Source organism: Anser brachyrhynchus (assembly GCF_964034855.1).
Source record: "Anser brachyrhynchus genome assembly, chromosome: 20".
In the NCBI taxonomy this organism is placed as follows: domain Eukaryota; kingdom Metazoa; phylum Chordata; class Aves; order Anseriformes; family Anatidae; genus Anser; species Anser brachyrhynchus.
In genome coordinates, this window is record NC_137713.1 from 411,445 (window position 1) to 427,513 (window position 16,069).

The following is a 16,069-nucleotide window of genomic DNA, read 5'->3' on the forward strand; positions in this document are numbered from 1 at the left end:
ACATGTTCATATATCTTTTTCAAACAGGGACAGAAACAGGACTATTGGAAAAAGAGAAAATTCCAGTTGCTCAGAACAGAACTAGAATGGGGTGTCATACCTCATGAACAGCTAGGACACAATGTGAGACCACAAGGAATTTGTGACATGGGAGAGAAAAGAAAGGAAGACATTCCTTTTGAATTAATGTTTAAGGGGAAACTTCTACGTGCTTCTCCAAATTATCCTGCTGGTAGTGTCAAATAACACTCAGCCCATGTAAGCTGTTGAAATACGTTATTGTCAGATATGCAAAATACATTAAACCTCAGCAACCAAATGCATACTCAGCCCACATTTGCACAGGCAGGCACCTTTTCAAGTCTTGCTAAACCTATTATGAAGGAAAAATGGCACAGCTATTCAGAGGGTAACTAAATGCAATCCACTGATGACAGATGAAGACTAGACTGCTCCTCACATGGTATCTGAGTTAACTGCCTAAAGTAGATGCGATGATGCATGCCCATGAACACCATTTTACCAAAGCACTCTTTGTAAAACATTTTAGATTGTTATCACTGGCAACTACCAAGTTTCCAGCTGCAGGACAACCAAAACCTGCTCAGACTATCTGTTGTATGCTGATTTTTCTAGAAAGGATGATCTGTCCATCAAACAATCAGAAGAAATGCAAAATGAGAGTTAAATAATATTCTCCTCTGAAGCCACAGAACTTGATAAAAAATTCCTAAGAGATGTCTGAAGCCTCCTATAGACTTTTTTGTTTTACCTATTGCAAGTAAAATAAAGTTCAGTTCATATTCCTTTCCAATTTATTCCAGCAATTAAATGCAACATTTGAAAGATATCCAAATGACATTACTCAAAAGTGTTTAAATTGAACTTTTACAAAGAAAAAAAACCTGGGAGTCCTGAATTGTTGTCTCTTTATATTACTGCAATGGATTTTTCTCCCTCATCTAATAACTGAACATACCATTTCCCATGAAGATGCCTTGCTATCCAAACCTCACATGATGCACAGAAGAAAGAGACACACTGAATTTTGAAAAGTAAAGCCCTTTAAAATATGTGAAAAAAATCCAGATATATTAAAAAAAAAAATCCTGTATATCTTTGATCACCGTGCTCTTACCAGAGTTAAAAATGGCTCACAACCAGCACTAATGGGATTGAAATTTACACATGAAGCAAGAAGTGAACAAGATGAAATGACTAAGCACAGATGCTATTTTTGGTGTCATTTTCAAGGACTTCTCCTTGGTGAGGTATAAGCTTCATGTTGTATGTTATGGAATTTACAATCAACAGCAGAGCAAAAGACACACTACTGCAAATGGGTGAGCAGTGACATCACCAGAACACACCTCACCACCTCATGCCTCAGTACCAAGCTACACTAACATTCACATCTTTTAGAAGAAGAAAGAAACTTTCTTCATTCCCCAGTCTTTAACTAGACTCTTTTGTTTACCTCCTTTTAAATGTGTCTCTTTGTTTACAGAGGTCATTAAACAGCCTGTGTTCTAACCCCAGAAAGAGCTTACCATCCAGGCCTGGCAGAACAGTACTCCTCATGGCCAGCACCAAACCAAGTGGCGATCCAAAGATGAAGAAATCTGACACCTCAAATTCAAATCGGCCCAGGTTTACTTCTGAGAGACTGGAATTCACAGGAAGAAAGTCTGCATCATCTTTCAGCACACTTGAGTGGATGCTGAGCAAAGAAAACGCACTGATTCAACAATAATCAATCCAGAGAAGAAATCCATTCCAAAAACAGGCTGCTTAGAAAGCTCTAGCACCTGCATCAAGATCCAAGCAATACGCCTTACACTGTAAAAAGATTAATTACAGTATAGCAGCCATTTATGATTTCCAGTGTGGCCATTAATTAAGTTTACTACCTTCAACATACAAGTTTTCTACAGTTAAAATACTTATCAGTAAGTTATGCAAGGACTCTTAAAATTGAAGTCTATCTCCCCTCTCTTTTAGCTGTATAGATGTATGTAAGCTTATTCTGCAACTTTTGCTACAAATTTGAACCTACTCAACTTGTGTAAGGACAATGGTATTAAAAAGTTACAGTTGTACGAGTACATAAAAAAGCATTGCTTTTACGTGTTCTGTGAGCTATGAAACAAAAGTTTACTACTTTTCAACTAGTTATTAACTAGTTATTACAGGTTAAAATTAGTGATGCTTATAGATACATTTTCATCTTTTAAGCGATTTAAACACTTTCATTTATTTTCTGTGCCATACATGCATATGGTAAATACAGATCGCCTATCCCTCATGGACAAAGAAAATAATACTCACCCCTCATTTAGCTTTGTGAGAGATTAAATTACTACATTCAGATGCAGAACAGTAGCATATATACATATACACCCCTCTTGCCCATGAAGCATCATGAGACAGAGCAGTACGTCGCCAGAGCATGCAAAACCTGACTTAGAGATGCTGACCGTGCTATCACCAGAGCTGTAACTGAAGCCCTCATGAGTTATCTGCACACTACACTTTACACTAATGGCCAATCATGGCTCAGAATCCAGAAATCCTGAAGACTTGTCCTGAATCAGACCATAACACCAAGACAATTCTTTCAATCTGAGAACCTAATGACATTCTCAAATTATAACCTGATGTTATTAATCAAAACTCCCAAAAAGTAATTAAAAAAGTAACTCAAAAATCAATTTCTCTGTGAAAGAGGGATCTTTGTAACCTCATTACTCACACTGACACACTACTTCCAAATAGCAGTATATAAGCGTGATAAAAAAGGTCTAGTGATCTTATGCAAGTCTCACAGGCTGGAAACCGAAGGCTAGGAATCTCCATGTACAGGGTGGGGTAAAGGATGATATGGTTTGGTTTGGTTTGACACTTCCCTCCCCCACCTTATCAAGGAATATTTTCTGCCTCCTTTAGTCTAGGTATATGCAACTCTTCTCAAATAACTGCAACAGACTAAAGTTTGAGGTGTCCAAAATGTGAATGGAAGATAACATGTTCCAACTTCTCGCTTAAGTACAGCTCCGTGGAAAGCTTTTAGTTTAAAACACAGATATCCAGAAAATTAAAAGAGAAGACCTGTAAAAAGACAGTTATCTTTGTCTTTTTAATTATTCTATTATCCCCCAAGTATGAAGTTCTTTATACAATCCAGCACCATACTTTATCGATAGCACAGTACTCCTATAGAGGAATCTAAAGTAACTGACCAAAAAAAAATCTTCACAAGTTTTCAGTTGTGGAAAAGCAAAACCAACCATTTTGCCTCAGAGGGAAGACGCAACATGCTGATATCCAAAACAAAACCCCAATAAGTTTGAGGCAATAAAATTACCGTAAGCTGCTACTAACAAAACGGCCAGACTGAAGTACAACACAGCAGTAAGCCTGCACTATACTTAAACTGTAGCAGAACTTGAACACACATTAAGACTTCTCCGTTTCCATCACTCCCGATGAAATAAAGGAAATGAGATGGATAGAGGAATAAAAAGCACAAAGAATTCAGAAGTAAAAAGCAAGCAAAAGCTAAGAACAGGCAGAAACAACAAGGCAAACAAAAGGAATGCTGATTTTCCCATCATATTTGTATTTAAAAGGTTTCCTAGGACGCAAGAAAGCTAATGAGATTAAATCTTGCCCCCAGCCTCCTCCCCATTTAGGCCTGACATTTACAGTTTTAGCTGTTGTTTTGTTTCAAATATGCTCTGTATAGCTTGTAGACCAATTAGAACACCAAAAGCAATTATATCACTCTTCAGAGAATAATGAAAAGCCTGTAAATGAAGTCCAAGAAAAATGTAACAGTAATTCAGAATTATAAAGCATTCATCCATCCTGATGTGTGTGGGCCCCACTGAAGAAATGAATCTACCTACATTCACTTTTGCATATTCAAATCTCTCACAGATGAATAAAAGTTAAACAAAAACTCTCCACATGTGAGTAAATTAATGTTAGACACTCTATATTCATGGTTTTCTTTGAAAAGCATTTGCAGGGACTTGAAGCGAACCTCCAGAAATACACCACAACCAATAAAAATGATTCTGTTCCACTGGCAGGGACAGGCTGCATTTAGTGGCAAGCCTGTTTCTTTTACTCAGTCATCACACACTAGTTACCTAGACAGGAAAGCATGATGTTGGGTTATAGTATCACAGCCATAGGTGGATGAGTCACTCTGTTTCCTAGGCAACGGCTGCCTTGGGTCCTCATCCTCCATGATTTCCGAGATGTCAATATTGCTTTTGCTCAGGCGTTTGCTGCCACCCAGACTGGAGTCCTCTGTTAAAAGGGGATTATCCTACAGAGAATGAACAGAGCAAAAAGAAGATTTAGAAAGGGACCAAAATACAACAGAGCTTATATATAAAGGCTGCATTTATACATTTGACCTCATTTTATCCAAGAAAGGGTGGAAGGGGTTAGACTTTCCTGTTGCTGGAGAAGATATGGAAAGAGATGAAGACTAAATTACCCTGTAAGATGTATAGCCTAAAAGGTGGAAGGAGAATCAGGATTTTTTTTTTTGGGTGGGGGGAAGTGGGGAGGCATAGGGGCGGTGGTGGGAAGAGTAACACAAAGGCTTCATCCCTTGTTGACTTCATCATTCTTAAAAAACTATAAATATTATAAAGTAATCAGAAGGGGTCTTACCTGAGTGCACAAAATGCCATTAGAACATTAATAGTCTTGCTCATTATGTTCCATGGATGCAGGACCTGATTTTTAAAGAATGTGAACTTCTGTGGGATGCAAGAGGAGACCAGTGGTACCATATCTTTAAGGTACCCCTTTAAATAGGAAATAGATGTATTTATTGTTCATTTCCTCCAGCACTTCTGCAGCTTACATCAACATCCTCTCTGATTTTTTTTTAATTAAAAAATAGTTCAAGCATATGAACATCAGCAAGACACATTAGGAGAAGAGTTATCTCTTCTAATTGTGTGATTAACAGTTTTCATCCATATCCTACTAACTCTATAATGTAGTACTAGAATTCAAGGGATAGAATCGTAGAATAAAAGAATCATTAAGGTTGGAACAGACCTCCAAGGTTATCAAGTCCAACCGTTCCCCTACCAACACATCCAACCTTGCCTTAAACACCCCCAAGGATGGTGACTCCACTTCCCTGGGCAACCTGTTCCAGTGTCTAACCACTCTTTCTGGGAAGAAATTTCTCCTAATTTCCTATCTGAATTTTTCCCAATTTCCAACCTAATTTCCAACCTGCATGAATAATACCATGCAACTAACATTTGCATCCTAATAACTTGCATAAGATAAGTTTAGGACCAGCACGTTCATAGACAATTATTCCTGTCTATATATCCTACATATGCACATATTCCTGTCTATATATATCATGCATGTAGGATTATATTCCATATTCCATATATTACATGCATATATATATATATATATATGTACATATATATATATATGCATGTAGGATTTTTTCTGGATTTCATGGTAGGTAACATGTAGCAAAATTCATACCATGCCAACTTTCATATGAAAGCTGTATAAGATTTATGACCTTGCTTTGCGCAATAACTGCATCTACGTTGTTAAAACTAAGCCTCACTTCTGGCTTTTTAGTTGCTACTATTACTAAAAGGCAGAGAACTGTTCCACAGGGCCATGTAGCAGGGGAGGGCTCCTGCAATGTGTTGGGAGATAACTGCCCCTGCTGCTTTGTACGCTAAAGTGACAGAAAACCAAAACCAGCAGCCTATGAAAAACATGTGCTTCCTTTGAGTTCAAGCCAGAACCAACTACAGGTCCTCCTTGTTTTTGGTTTCATTTCTGTTTTGTTGTTTTTTGTTTGTTTTAAAACTCTGAAACTGACTCTATATAGCTTAACATGTCCTGCAATTTACAATCCTACACTGAAGCTCTCTTACAACATCAATGCTTTTTTTTACCATCTCTATCTATTCTGCAGAACACCAGGGTCCTTCTAAAGCCAAAATTTCTATGTCCAAACTTTCCTGATAAAGTTTACATAGGAACTTTTTTTATAGATTCTCAGGACTGTTTTTATAGAATTCTCAGGAACATATGTGAACGCCATGTCTTAATCTGTTCATGTGTCATGATTACTTCAAACTGATTCAGTAGTCAAAAGGTTTTTATTTACCTCATAGCCTCCATGATGACTTCTGATCTCTAGCTTGTTCCTAACCAAAAGTGCCATGAAAATATATGTATTTTTATGGTTTTAACTTTAAAACTTGCATGTTACAAATATTCTGCATGCAACCTTTGACCAAAATATCAATTTGGCAGATGTTTTTACTATTAATAAATTTATTAGAATGCTAAGAATATTCAAATACACTACGTGGAGGTGAACCCACATACACAGAGCTGAAAGGGAATTTTTAGAGATTGAACAAAAAGCCCATGAAGTCCTCTGATAAATCCACTGTTTTTAATGGGCAAAGGACTTAAATATCATACCATTAGTGACTTCTGAAAACCATGTAAGTACTGCCAAGTCTCAGAGCTTCATCAAAACCCTGGTGACATTTTAATGCTCTGTTTGTTAAAACCATGTGGCAGATACACCAGCATCTCAGCTCCCATTACTTTTTAAAAAGTCATTGCTGTCAATAGACTAAAAAAATAGGAATACTTGATGTTGCCAGAGCAAAAAAGCAGATGAAAAAATCTCAACGTGATAAAACATTTTGGTGTAGGACTGTTGATTTACTGGTGGATTCAGGGAGAGTGCTGGTTGTTGAAAAGGCATAGCGTTGATAGTAACGTAAAACCAAACACTTGTTTTAGTCACTCTTATTTCTTCACAGTATTCAATAACTAGCTTGTGACACCACAGAACTAGCTGATAAGACTGCTCACTAATGGAAGCTAATGTCTTCAACCCTGAAAGGCAGCAACAATTCACTTTTGTCCTCTAAGCTTCACTAACAGATTCTCTTTGCAGAGAGTGTGTTCTTCTCTTGCATCACAAGATAACCTCAGGTCATATTTTGCAAGGGGCTAAATTTCGATGTCATGGGTTTTAGCATTTAGGATCACCTTCATGACAGTCTTTCTTGCATACCATGAAATAAACTTTGCCAATTCAGCATTCGTATCAGCCAGATCAAAGAGTGTCAAACATTTCTGGAAAACATATTAAACCACTTAAAAATACAGCAGGTAATACAGTAGAAGTCTGATATGATTGATGTAAAGACCATACGCTGCATTTCAAACAATTAAAAGCCTGTTATTCCTTTGACACGAGATCTCTCAATGCCCCCAAATGCCACAATTAAAATCCTATCTGCAGTAAAGTGGCATCAATAATTAGGATCTGAATCAGTCACCCACAGGTGGTTTTTATGTATTATTTATCCATGTGGTCCAAATCATCACCTTTCTCTGTTTGTCCTAATTAAGGGTTGTCTGCTTCAAAATGATGAGTACTCTAGCTGTTGCAGCAAGACAGAAACAGATACAGTGCTCCCAACCAAGTGCAGAGTTTGCTATTGTAAGACTTTGGATTTCCACCTCCAGTGTCTGATGAAGTTCATTTCATCCTTCTATACCTAAAAATCTCTAGGAGTGTTATGATGATGGTGATGATGATGATAACACTGGCTTTCTTTGCTAAACATTTTAACTTTTAAAAATGTAATTTTTATAGGGCAAGAGTTACTAGTTTGGTCTGAGCAGAGTGACATTTGCTCTACTGCTGGTTCTTTTATTGAACATGAAGATACATTTTTAAATACTGCCCCTTACAGGCATGTACAGGTAACAATCGTCATCATCTCAGTAATCACTTACATTTCTGCCTATGCTGTAGAAATCACTACTAATTACATATAAGCCTCACTTGATATGTAGTGTATATTGAAAACTAAAAAACAGAAAACAGACTGCAACACAAAACAATAAATATTCACCTGTGATAGTACTGAATGTACCACTCTAATTCCTTATTTACACTGCTGTGACAAATTATCAGTCCCTCTTTCTCTCCCCAAAAATAGTTTATAGAGCCTGAAACTGTGAATTATTCAGAGAATGTAATGGTCACTGCATCACCAATCATAGCTATTATTATAAACCACTTTAAAATAACCAGAGTTTGAAGGTACTTTATTTACTCTATTTTCAGGGTTCATAACCAGAGCATACAATTAACTGGTTTAGAGTACCTCAGTCTCATCCTTATTTCCAGTTAGTTTCATTTCACAAATGCCTCTGAAATTGGTAAAATATTTCCCTCATATTTCTGTGCTTCAAAGCTTTCCAATGAGATCCATTTCTACCGGCGATACCAAGGAAGGAAAAAAAAAAAAGTAAAAGAGGCATCCTGAATGTGTTTCACAGGAGCAAGCTGGGAACAATGGGCAGGAAGACAAGATAAGGAATGAAAAGAATTATTAGTTCTTCTGAACTTACAGAGTATTAGAGATGAAAATGGGAGGAGAAGAGGGAAAAGCTGGGGAGAGACTTGGGAAGTGAAGCTCTGTGATATCATGGAAGAGAAGGAAGAAGGAAAATTGAAACTATAAGCAAGAGCAGTGAAGTCAAAAGAACCTGTCTTCCTAAAGTCTGATCCTTGGTCTCAGATTGATTAGCAGCTTTTCTACAATCAGTCTCACTGTAGGACTGGGATCCAGGAGGTCAATTTCTCCATTTAGGTTGCTTGCAACACACTATCCTCACTGCTGGCACTGTCAAAGGTTTCCTGCTGAGACTCCAGAGTCAGGTCAGAGAATAACTTTCCTCCTGGAAATGTTTAGAGGATGTGTCTTTGCTGGAGAGTGCTACCATGTTCACATGCTACTCCGTAACACACAGCTCTCTGAATGAACTGAGAAGGCTGGTATAACTGATCCCATTTTTGAGGAGAGAGGTAACTGAAGAGTCACAAGAGGAAACAATTTAGCCAGTGTCACAAAACCACCGAAGAGTGGAGCACAGGCACCTCATCCAGTGTCAACTCCAAAACTCTGCATCACCTCTGCATATCCACTTGAGTCTGAAGTACATAAGATTAGTTGAACTCCAGTTTTCTTTCTGAAGTGGAAAACACAGTAATACTTCCTATATGCCAGTATTATTTAAAAAAATGCTCTTCTCCTACAACAAAATCTTTCCTGGACCACAGAATTAATCATCCCTTCACTCCAAATACAGCACTCATCTAGAGACTCAGTTATGCTCAGTGGTCCATTCACACATCCTCAGGTGACTTAATTCCTCATCAAAAAGGAGGCAGTCTTTCACCAGTCAGTAGAACTTATTCATGAGCATATTATAATGTTAGACTACCCCTAGGCACTAGCATAATTGATTCCATAGTGTCTGGGATTCAACTAAAAAAAAAGAAGATTTTGGCAAAAACAGCAGCCTGTGATTACTGAGATGACACATTTACATCTACAGTAAGGGATTAGGTATGCAATAAAAGACACTCTGTAGCCCAACATTAAAGATCTACCAATAAAGCCTTCACTAGTGATTTTTATGCATCATAAAATTGAACCTGCAGACTTTATTTTCAGGTGGCAATTTTTTGATATGAGCAAAATCCTGTGCTATCATTGCAATTTACCAAATCCTTGAATTTTTTCTGGTTTATATGGACCTGAATTTCCAATTGCCCCTCCAGGGAATGAATCTATAGGATTTCAGCTGAGTAGATTTTTTTCTCTTCACCTGGATGCTGCTGATGCTTCCTCTCCTGCTACTGTTCCGACTCTCATCAGCTCTATTAGCATTATAGCAGATGGCATCAAAACCCAAAATTCCTCCAATGCAGTCACCAACAAGACACACCTGAGGAAATAAAAATATACTTTGTGGGATGTAGCAAGTGTTTTACAAGAAACAAAAACCATCACTGCACTGCATAGGAGTTCCTGTCTTAATTTACACCCTTGTTCTTGTTTTTTTACAGTGTAGTTCCTATTGCAGCTGAAAACGTGTAGTCACCTTCTTTCACTTCCTCTCATCTTTCATCTTTCACTTCCTCTTATCTGAGGAACTGATCTACAGACATATGCCCTATGCCAAGAATATCTGTCCCAGAGACCGTTCTGACCAGGAAGGAGTTCTTCCAAATGGGCCAGAATTCCTTCACCTACTTAAAGCCTGATTCCAGCTTAAAAAGTCCAGATCACTGGAGAACCATCTTACAGATTTTAAGCTACCTAACAGTTCCTGTAGTCAGATAGGGTAGGAGATTTCAACCAATTAAAAACGGATTGGTATTGTCCCTGTATTGGTATTGTCCCTGTCAGGACAAGGGAACAGAACTTTTAAATGAGGTATTAAAATGAGAGACTCACTCTTGTGAGTCTTGTGAGTCTTGAGCTTCACATATAATATCAACATACAAACTACCTTCAAAATATGGGCCTGGGAATTAAAATAAATGAGATATTAAAATTGGGAATTCAGTAGTTGAAGAAATTTTAAGGAACACTAGAATCTACCTCACAAGCTGATTGTGCTTAACAGCCCCCATCCCATAGGAGACAATTCTTTCACCCTGTCCCTCTGCCTCTTTCTCGTGAGGTGTAACTGCTCTAATACCTCTCTCCTTGTTAACAAATTGCTCTCTTCCACCAGTTCCAGGAACCTATTCTGTATATTTCTCAAACTGAAGAAAACACCTGGTCTGTTGTTCCCAACTCCAACCAGTTTAACAGAAGATATTACTTCTCCTTACAGACCTCAACTTGCTTGTAGCCTTAAATCGTCTTGGCTACAACACCAAACTACACGATTGGGATACCAGAATGTTGTGCATGATACCTTCAAAGTGAACTGTATTAGGAAAAGAGAGTACTTCAAGATGCAGGTAGGAAAAAAAAACTCAAGCCCCTCTCAGTGCATCTCCACATACCAGGCTCTCTTAATTGAGAGTTAAAAGTTAAAAACACATTTCTCAGAGTTAAAAAAAAAAATATATATCAAAATACATGAAGGTAACATCTATCCTAAGATAACTCTAATTCTAAAGTCATATACAATTAACCAAAATGCTGATTTAATATCTGATATTCAGATTCCTATTAACATTCAATGAAGTCAACAAAGAACTGAAAATCACATGGAGACTGGTAAAAACCAACATGTTTTGTTGGACATTAATGATATCTCCATGAATTTACATTCCATTTCTAATCCTCACTACTATTGGCATTAAGGTAATGGAGATAACGTCTTCCAGATGCTGCATAAAGCCCAATGGGCAGTCTTTGATCTGATGAACTTTCAATATAAATGGACAAAAGAGACCAAAATATGAGAGAAAAGAGACACACAGGGTGGAGTTGGGTTATATGGCATCTATTTTAGAAATACATGATTTATTCAGAGGTTAAACTGAGATTTCTATCTAAGGAACAAAGCAAAGAACTGCAGACAGCACGGAGAAGTCACTTTTCCATTCTAACAATACTGGTATTTGTTGATGGTAAAAACTCTGTGGAGCATACAGGGGTCATGACTTTCGCACGTATGATACTAATTCAGAGTTTGCAACAAAAAACAAGGAGATTTCTTTGTTTCTTTGTCAAAGAAAAAAAATTCTACTGATAATTCTTTTCACAATTATTTCTGTAACTTGTATAATTCCTCTTTTCATAATCTCACATTTTATAATGTGAAGATATCACTGAATCTCTATCACTGAAGATAGGCTGTTTCCATGTTTCAAGCAAGAATAGCTTACTGTGGACAGTAAAACTGGCTTCAAACCAAATTTTAGTCTAAAAATACTGGTATGCCATAGCATAATCTCATTATTGCTATGGAAAACAATCCGTTTGTGTATAAGACACATGCTTTCCTTCAAAGATTATGCTATATTCTGATTTTTTTTTCCTTTGTTCTGCAGTCTGGAAGTCATTGTACTTCAAGGAAGTGAATGTTTGCAGCTATGTATAGGGCCCCATCACAAAAAAAAATATCAGTAATTTACACAGGGTAGCAGTACCATTTTTATTCTACGTGAAGCAGGAAAGTACTCTTTTTTCTAGTCTAGAGATGGAGAAGTAGGAACAATAACTGTGACATATGTCAGCTGGAAGAAGTCTGCAGGTGACTTCACTGGGGAGTGGGTCAGACCGAAAAAAATAAATGACCATCCCAGAGTTACACAGGAAATCTGCAACACTGTCAGCAACTGGATATTTATCTTCTGGGTTTCTTTACTGTCAACTGCTTTACTACTACTGTGATGGAGGCAAAAAAGAAATAGTAACTGTTAAATTTCCTTTTGCTCTTAGTCAGAGATGTGCTGATGTCCCAGCTCTTCCAACAGCTATAGCAAGTGTGTGATGATGAACTTGGTAACATAGATTAGCACTTGTCTTGAGCTGGCAGGCTTGCTCACCGCTTAGCATAATACACTCTTACTGCACAACTAAGGCTCCTAAACATTACCAGAGCTCACAGCAATAATTAACAAGAGATTAGGTGTCAAAATGGTTGTGGGAGAAGGTATAATATCTTCTACCAACTGAGTAAGGCCAGGTAAAATACTGCATAGGATTCCAGAAGGGTCTTTCTCATGCTGGGCACTATTCCAAGCTAATGTTCATATACATCACATTTACAGTATTGTTCCCACACTGATTAACTCAAAACCATCAACACAGATCAGAAGTGGTTTAACAAGAAACAGTCTTACTTTAAAGGAATTTTACTTTGATGTAAGAGAAGAATAGTCCTACCTGTCCATTAAAACCAACCCCATCTGTAGATTTGAGAAATTCATTGTAAACTTGGTTTGCTCTAGTGATCACCATGGCAACTGCATCCTGGTACTGAGGGGACGAAACAGCCAGCAAGGGCAAGGCAGCCAGTGGGATGTGGTCTTCACTGCTGCTGAGACAGCTTTCATCATAGCTGTAGGGATTTAGGCTAAAGAAGAACATGCTATCATCAGGAAAAATGCAAAAGGCATCACACAGCATTAGTTAATGAACAGTTACTTATTAACAGAAATGGGCTTTGCTATTGCAGTTGACAATGAAAGTACAGGAAGGATCATTTTCTCACAACACTCAACAGCTTAACAATCACGGAGTTACTGCTTTACAAAACTGAGACAATGCTAGAAGGCATTCCTGTAATTAAGCACACATGGTGCAATTTTTCTGCCTTATTTTTACATGTAAAAGTAGACATAATTTAGATGAGTGAAGAGATTATTATTGCCTTTCAGCTTCCCCCCCATACACTAACTCACTACATTAAAAAATGGGGTCAAATAATCACAATGAAGTATTGTTTCACAGAACGTGTGTGACAGGCACATTGTTCAAAAGTGTATAAAAACTTTTTTTCCAATGTTCCACCCATTCAAACAGCTGGAACAAAGTTGCCTATGTTCTGAAATGTTATGTAATTGTTTGCAGAGTAACATTTTGCAAAAAGGTGGAAACTTGATAGAAAATGCAAGCTTAAATTTGTCAGAATGCCAGTTTTATTTTAGTTTGGATGTGTACCCTGCAAGTTTTTCATTAAACCTGTCAGTCATGTCTCAACTGATTTTTATTGATGAGTGAAGTCAAAGGTGCAAGGCACGTTACTGTGTGCCAGATTCTCTTCCAGTAAGCTGACTGTCCAGTCAGAAGCATTTTCAACAATTCAGCTCATCCAAAGTTCATCCAAAGCCACAGGCAAGCAAATTCAATATACTTCAACATTATTTTGCAGTCATTATCTTTAGGAACTTTGTGGGCTATCACAATATTGAAAATTGAGCTCCCTGAACTGGAATTAAAGTCTGTGTCTCTGCTAAAACCTGCATCCTCAGGGCTATCACCAGGGTAACAGAAGAAGAAAAGATGACTTGCAATGCTCAAGTATGAAGGTCAGTCTGTATTCATATCCTCAGCTTCACAGAACATTTCCATACTTGACTATTGCTGAAGCACTCCAGTGATTTGGTAATTTTCAAGCAGAGCAGGAGCAACAGAAAGGAGGAACAAGGAAGAAACTTTTCCTGAATGTAGAAAGCATGTGGCTAAATACAGGTAAAGATGAAACACAGGTCCCTCATAATTTCCTTAGGTCAGCCTCTGGCCACGGCAGAGGTGAAAGGAGAAAGCAGAGGGGAAAATCACCTATGGGGGAACACTTGTTTGGATAACTATCAAACCTTGACCTTGCCCCACTTGTGAATAATGAAAGGATAAAACACTACACAGCCAACCAAGAGGCAAAGTATGTTTCACCTCAATCAGGTAAGGCTTTTCTCTCCCACTTCTTGCAGTACTGCTAAACACAAACAGTGGGAACTAGATAACATTTTGCAGTTGTGAGCAAAGTACTGTCAGTAATTTAGGTGCATAACCATATTTCTTGGCACAGTTCTTTAAGAATTTAAGAAATGGAAGAAAATCTCAATAAAATACTACTTCTATATATATGAGACAAAAACAACATAGTGCTCCACTGCGGTCATTAACTTTCCTGTCTGGTTCTTGTTTAAACACGACGTTTGGTCTGCAAGGAGGTAAAGGAAAGTGATTCCTTGGTGTAGTAACAACAAACGTATTTCAAGACCTAATTCTGCCACAGACTTCTTACCTTCAGCAAGTGTCTAGCTCCTCTGTGCCTAGATTTCATAGACATTATCTCATTGCCTTAGCTCACAGGGTTAAAACTAGCTAAATTCTTAAATACAGTAGCAACGTCATCCACAAGCATTAAAAATGGAATTTCAGTCAGGGAGTTGACACCAACTCCAGAATTAGGCACCATTAATTCTTAATTGAAAAATGCATCTTGTGCAATTTGATAGATTATTAAAAGAGATGAAATTTTAACACCTAGAAAATTACCTTGTCTTGTACACATTTGTTGCTGTACAATGAAGTCACTTATTTACATTTGGATTTTTCCAGGCTGAGCATTTGCATTAATTCCTCTTAAGACCATCCCTGTCTTACATAATGCCCTTTAGCAAAAACCTGGTACTGCTCTGGAAATAGATTTTGCCAGATTTCAAGACACTCACTAGGTTTAAGGCATGTTGGACCAAAGAGTGTAAACAGTTCAGAGGCAATGTCTCTTTCCCTAAAAGACCTTCCCTGTCCTTTACATTATTTTATTGTGTAATCAGATTCTGACAATGCTCTTTCTTTATGCTTTGCTATGCAAAGAAAGAGATGGGCCTTCCAGTTTATGACTCATCTCTAATCATAGAAGACTAATAACAGAAGAATAAGACAGTCCACAAAAATGCTCAAGCACGTGCTTAACTCTGTACTTCCATTTAAATGTCTATGAGACCTAAAATGCCTACTCAAAACTATTGAGATGTACATAGTCAGTCATGCTTAGTCAGGTACATAAGGTTTTATTCAAACCAAGAAGTAAACAGAAGCCATTGTAGTCAACAACTAGACACAACTTACAGTGACCCATGCCTGTTAAGACTGACTTTTGCCCCTTCGCCTCCTACAATGTAAGCTTTTTTCTTAAAATAAATAAATAAAGAAATTGCAATTGTTACCCAGTTTGGCTAACACTGTAATTTAGAAGGTTCAGTCTGAGATGGGAATCAATGTATGCTCATCAAATCAATCTATTAAAAGCCTAACTTTTGATCTACTCAGTGACGTCTGTTTCCCTGAAAAGGGAAGAGATGGCTCACAAGCCATCTAGTTGGAACAAGAATGGAACTTAGTTTTAAACCTTATCTGTCCTTAGCAGCAAAGGTGGAAATGTGTCACAGGACATCACTCATACAATATAGATTCACATAGGTTGCATAAGCAGTGTCTTTCTGATTTACAAGAGATACAGGAAACTGAAAGTGATGGGAGCAGATGGAAGCAGACCAGATTAAACAATCTAAAACATTACCGGTTGGAGTGAATTTTCCCTGAAAGATCCCTTTCCTTTAACCCCCTATTTGCAAGACAGGGAGGAGAACTGCCTGTGTGTGTTCAGATGAAAGGTCCCAGTGGGATTAGTCTGAACCCGGATACTCAGCACATAGACACACTGTAATTCAAAACCTGTGCCAAGGCAAACA

The 16,069-nt window shown here is 37.7% G+C and overlaps 1 protein-coding gene across 10 annotated transcripts in view; it reads right to left on the minus strand.

Annotated features, from left to right (window-relative positions):
- The window catches only part of PITPNM3 (PITPNM family member 3), a 91,200-nt gene that overhangs the window by 25,919 nt on the left and 49,212 nt on the right, over positions 1 to 16,069 (minus strand). For 8 of the 10 annotated variants that reach the window (XR_013941181.1, XM_080562958.1, XM_080562956.1 and 5 more), the window contains 4 exons: positions 12,753 to 12,942; positions 9,727 to 9,846; positions 4,155 to 4,336; positions 1,551 to 1,720 (listed from right to left, as the gene is read on the minus strand). Coding sequence is in view for 9 of the 10 variants with exons in the window: in XM_080562958.1 (XP_080419084.1) it covers positions 1,551 to 1,720; positions 4,155 to 4,336; positions 9,727 to 9,846; positions 12,753 to 12,942 (662 nt within the window). In the remaining variant the exon portion in view is untranslated. The remainder of the gene's footprint in view (positions 1 to 1,550; positions 1,721 to 4,154; positions 4,337 to 9,726; positions 9,847 to 12,752; positions 12,943 to 16,069) is intronic. The other 2 variants (XM_080562957.1, XM_080562955.1) reach the window with 1 other exon arrangement.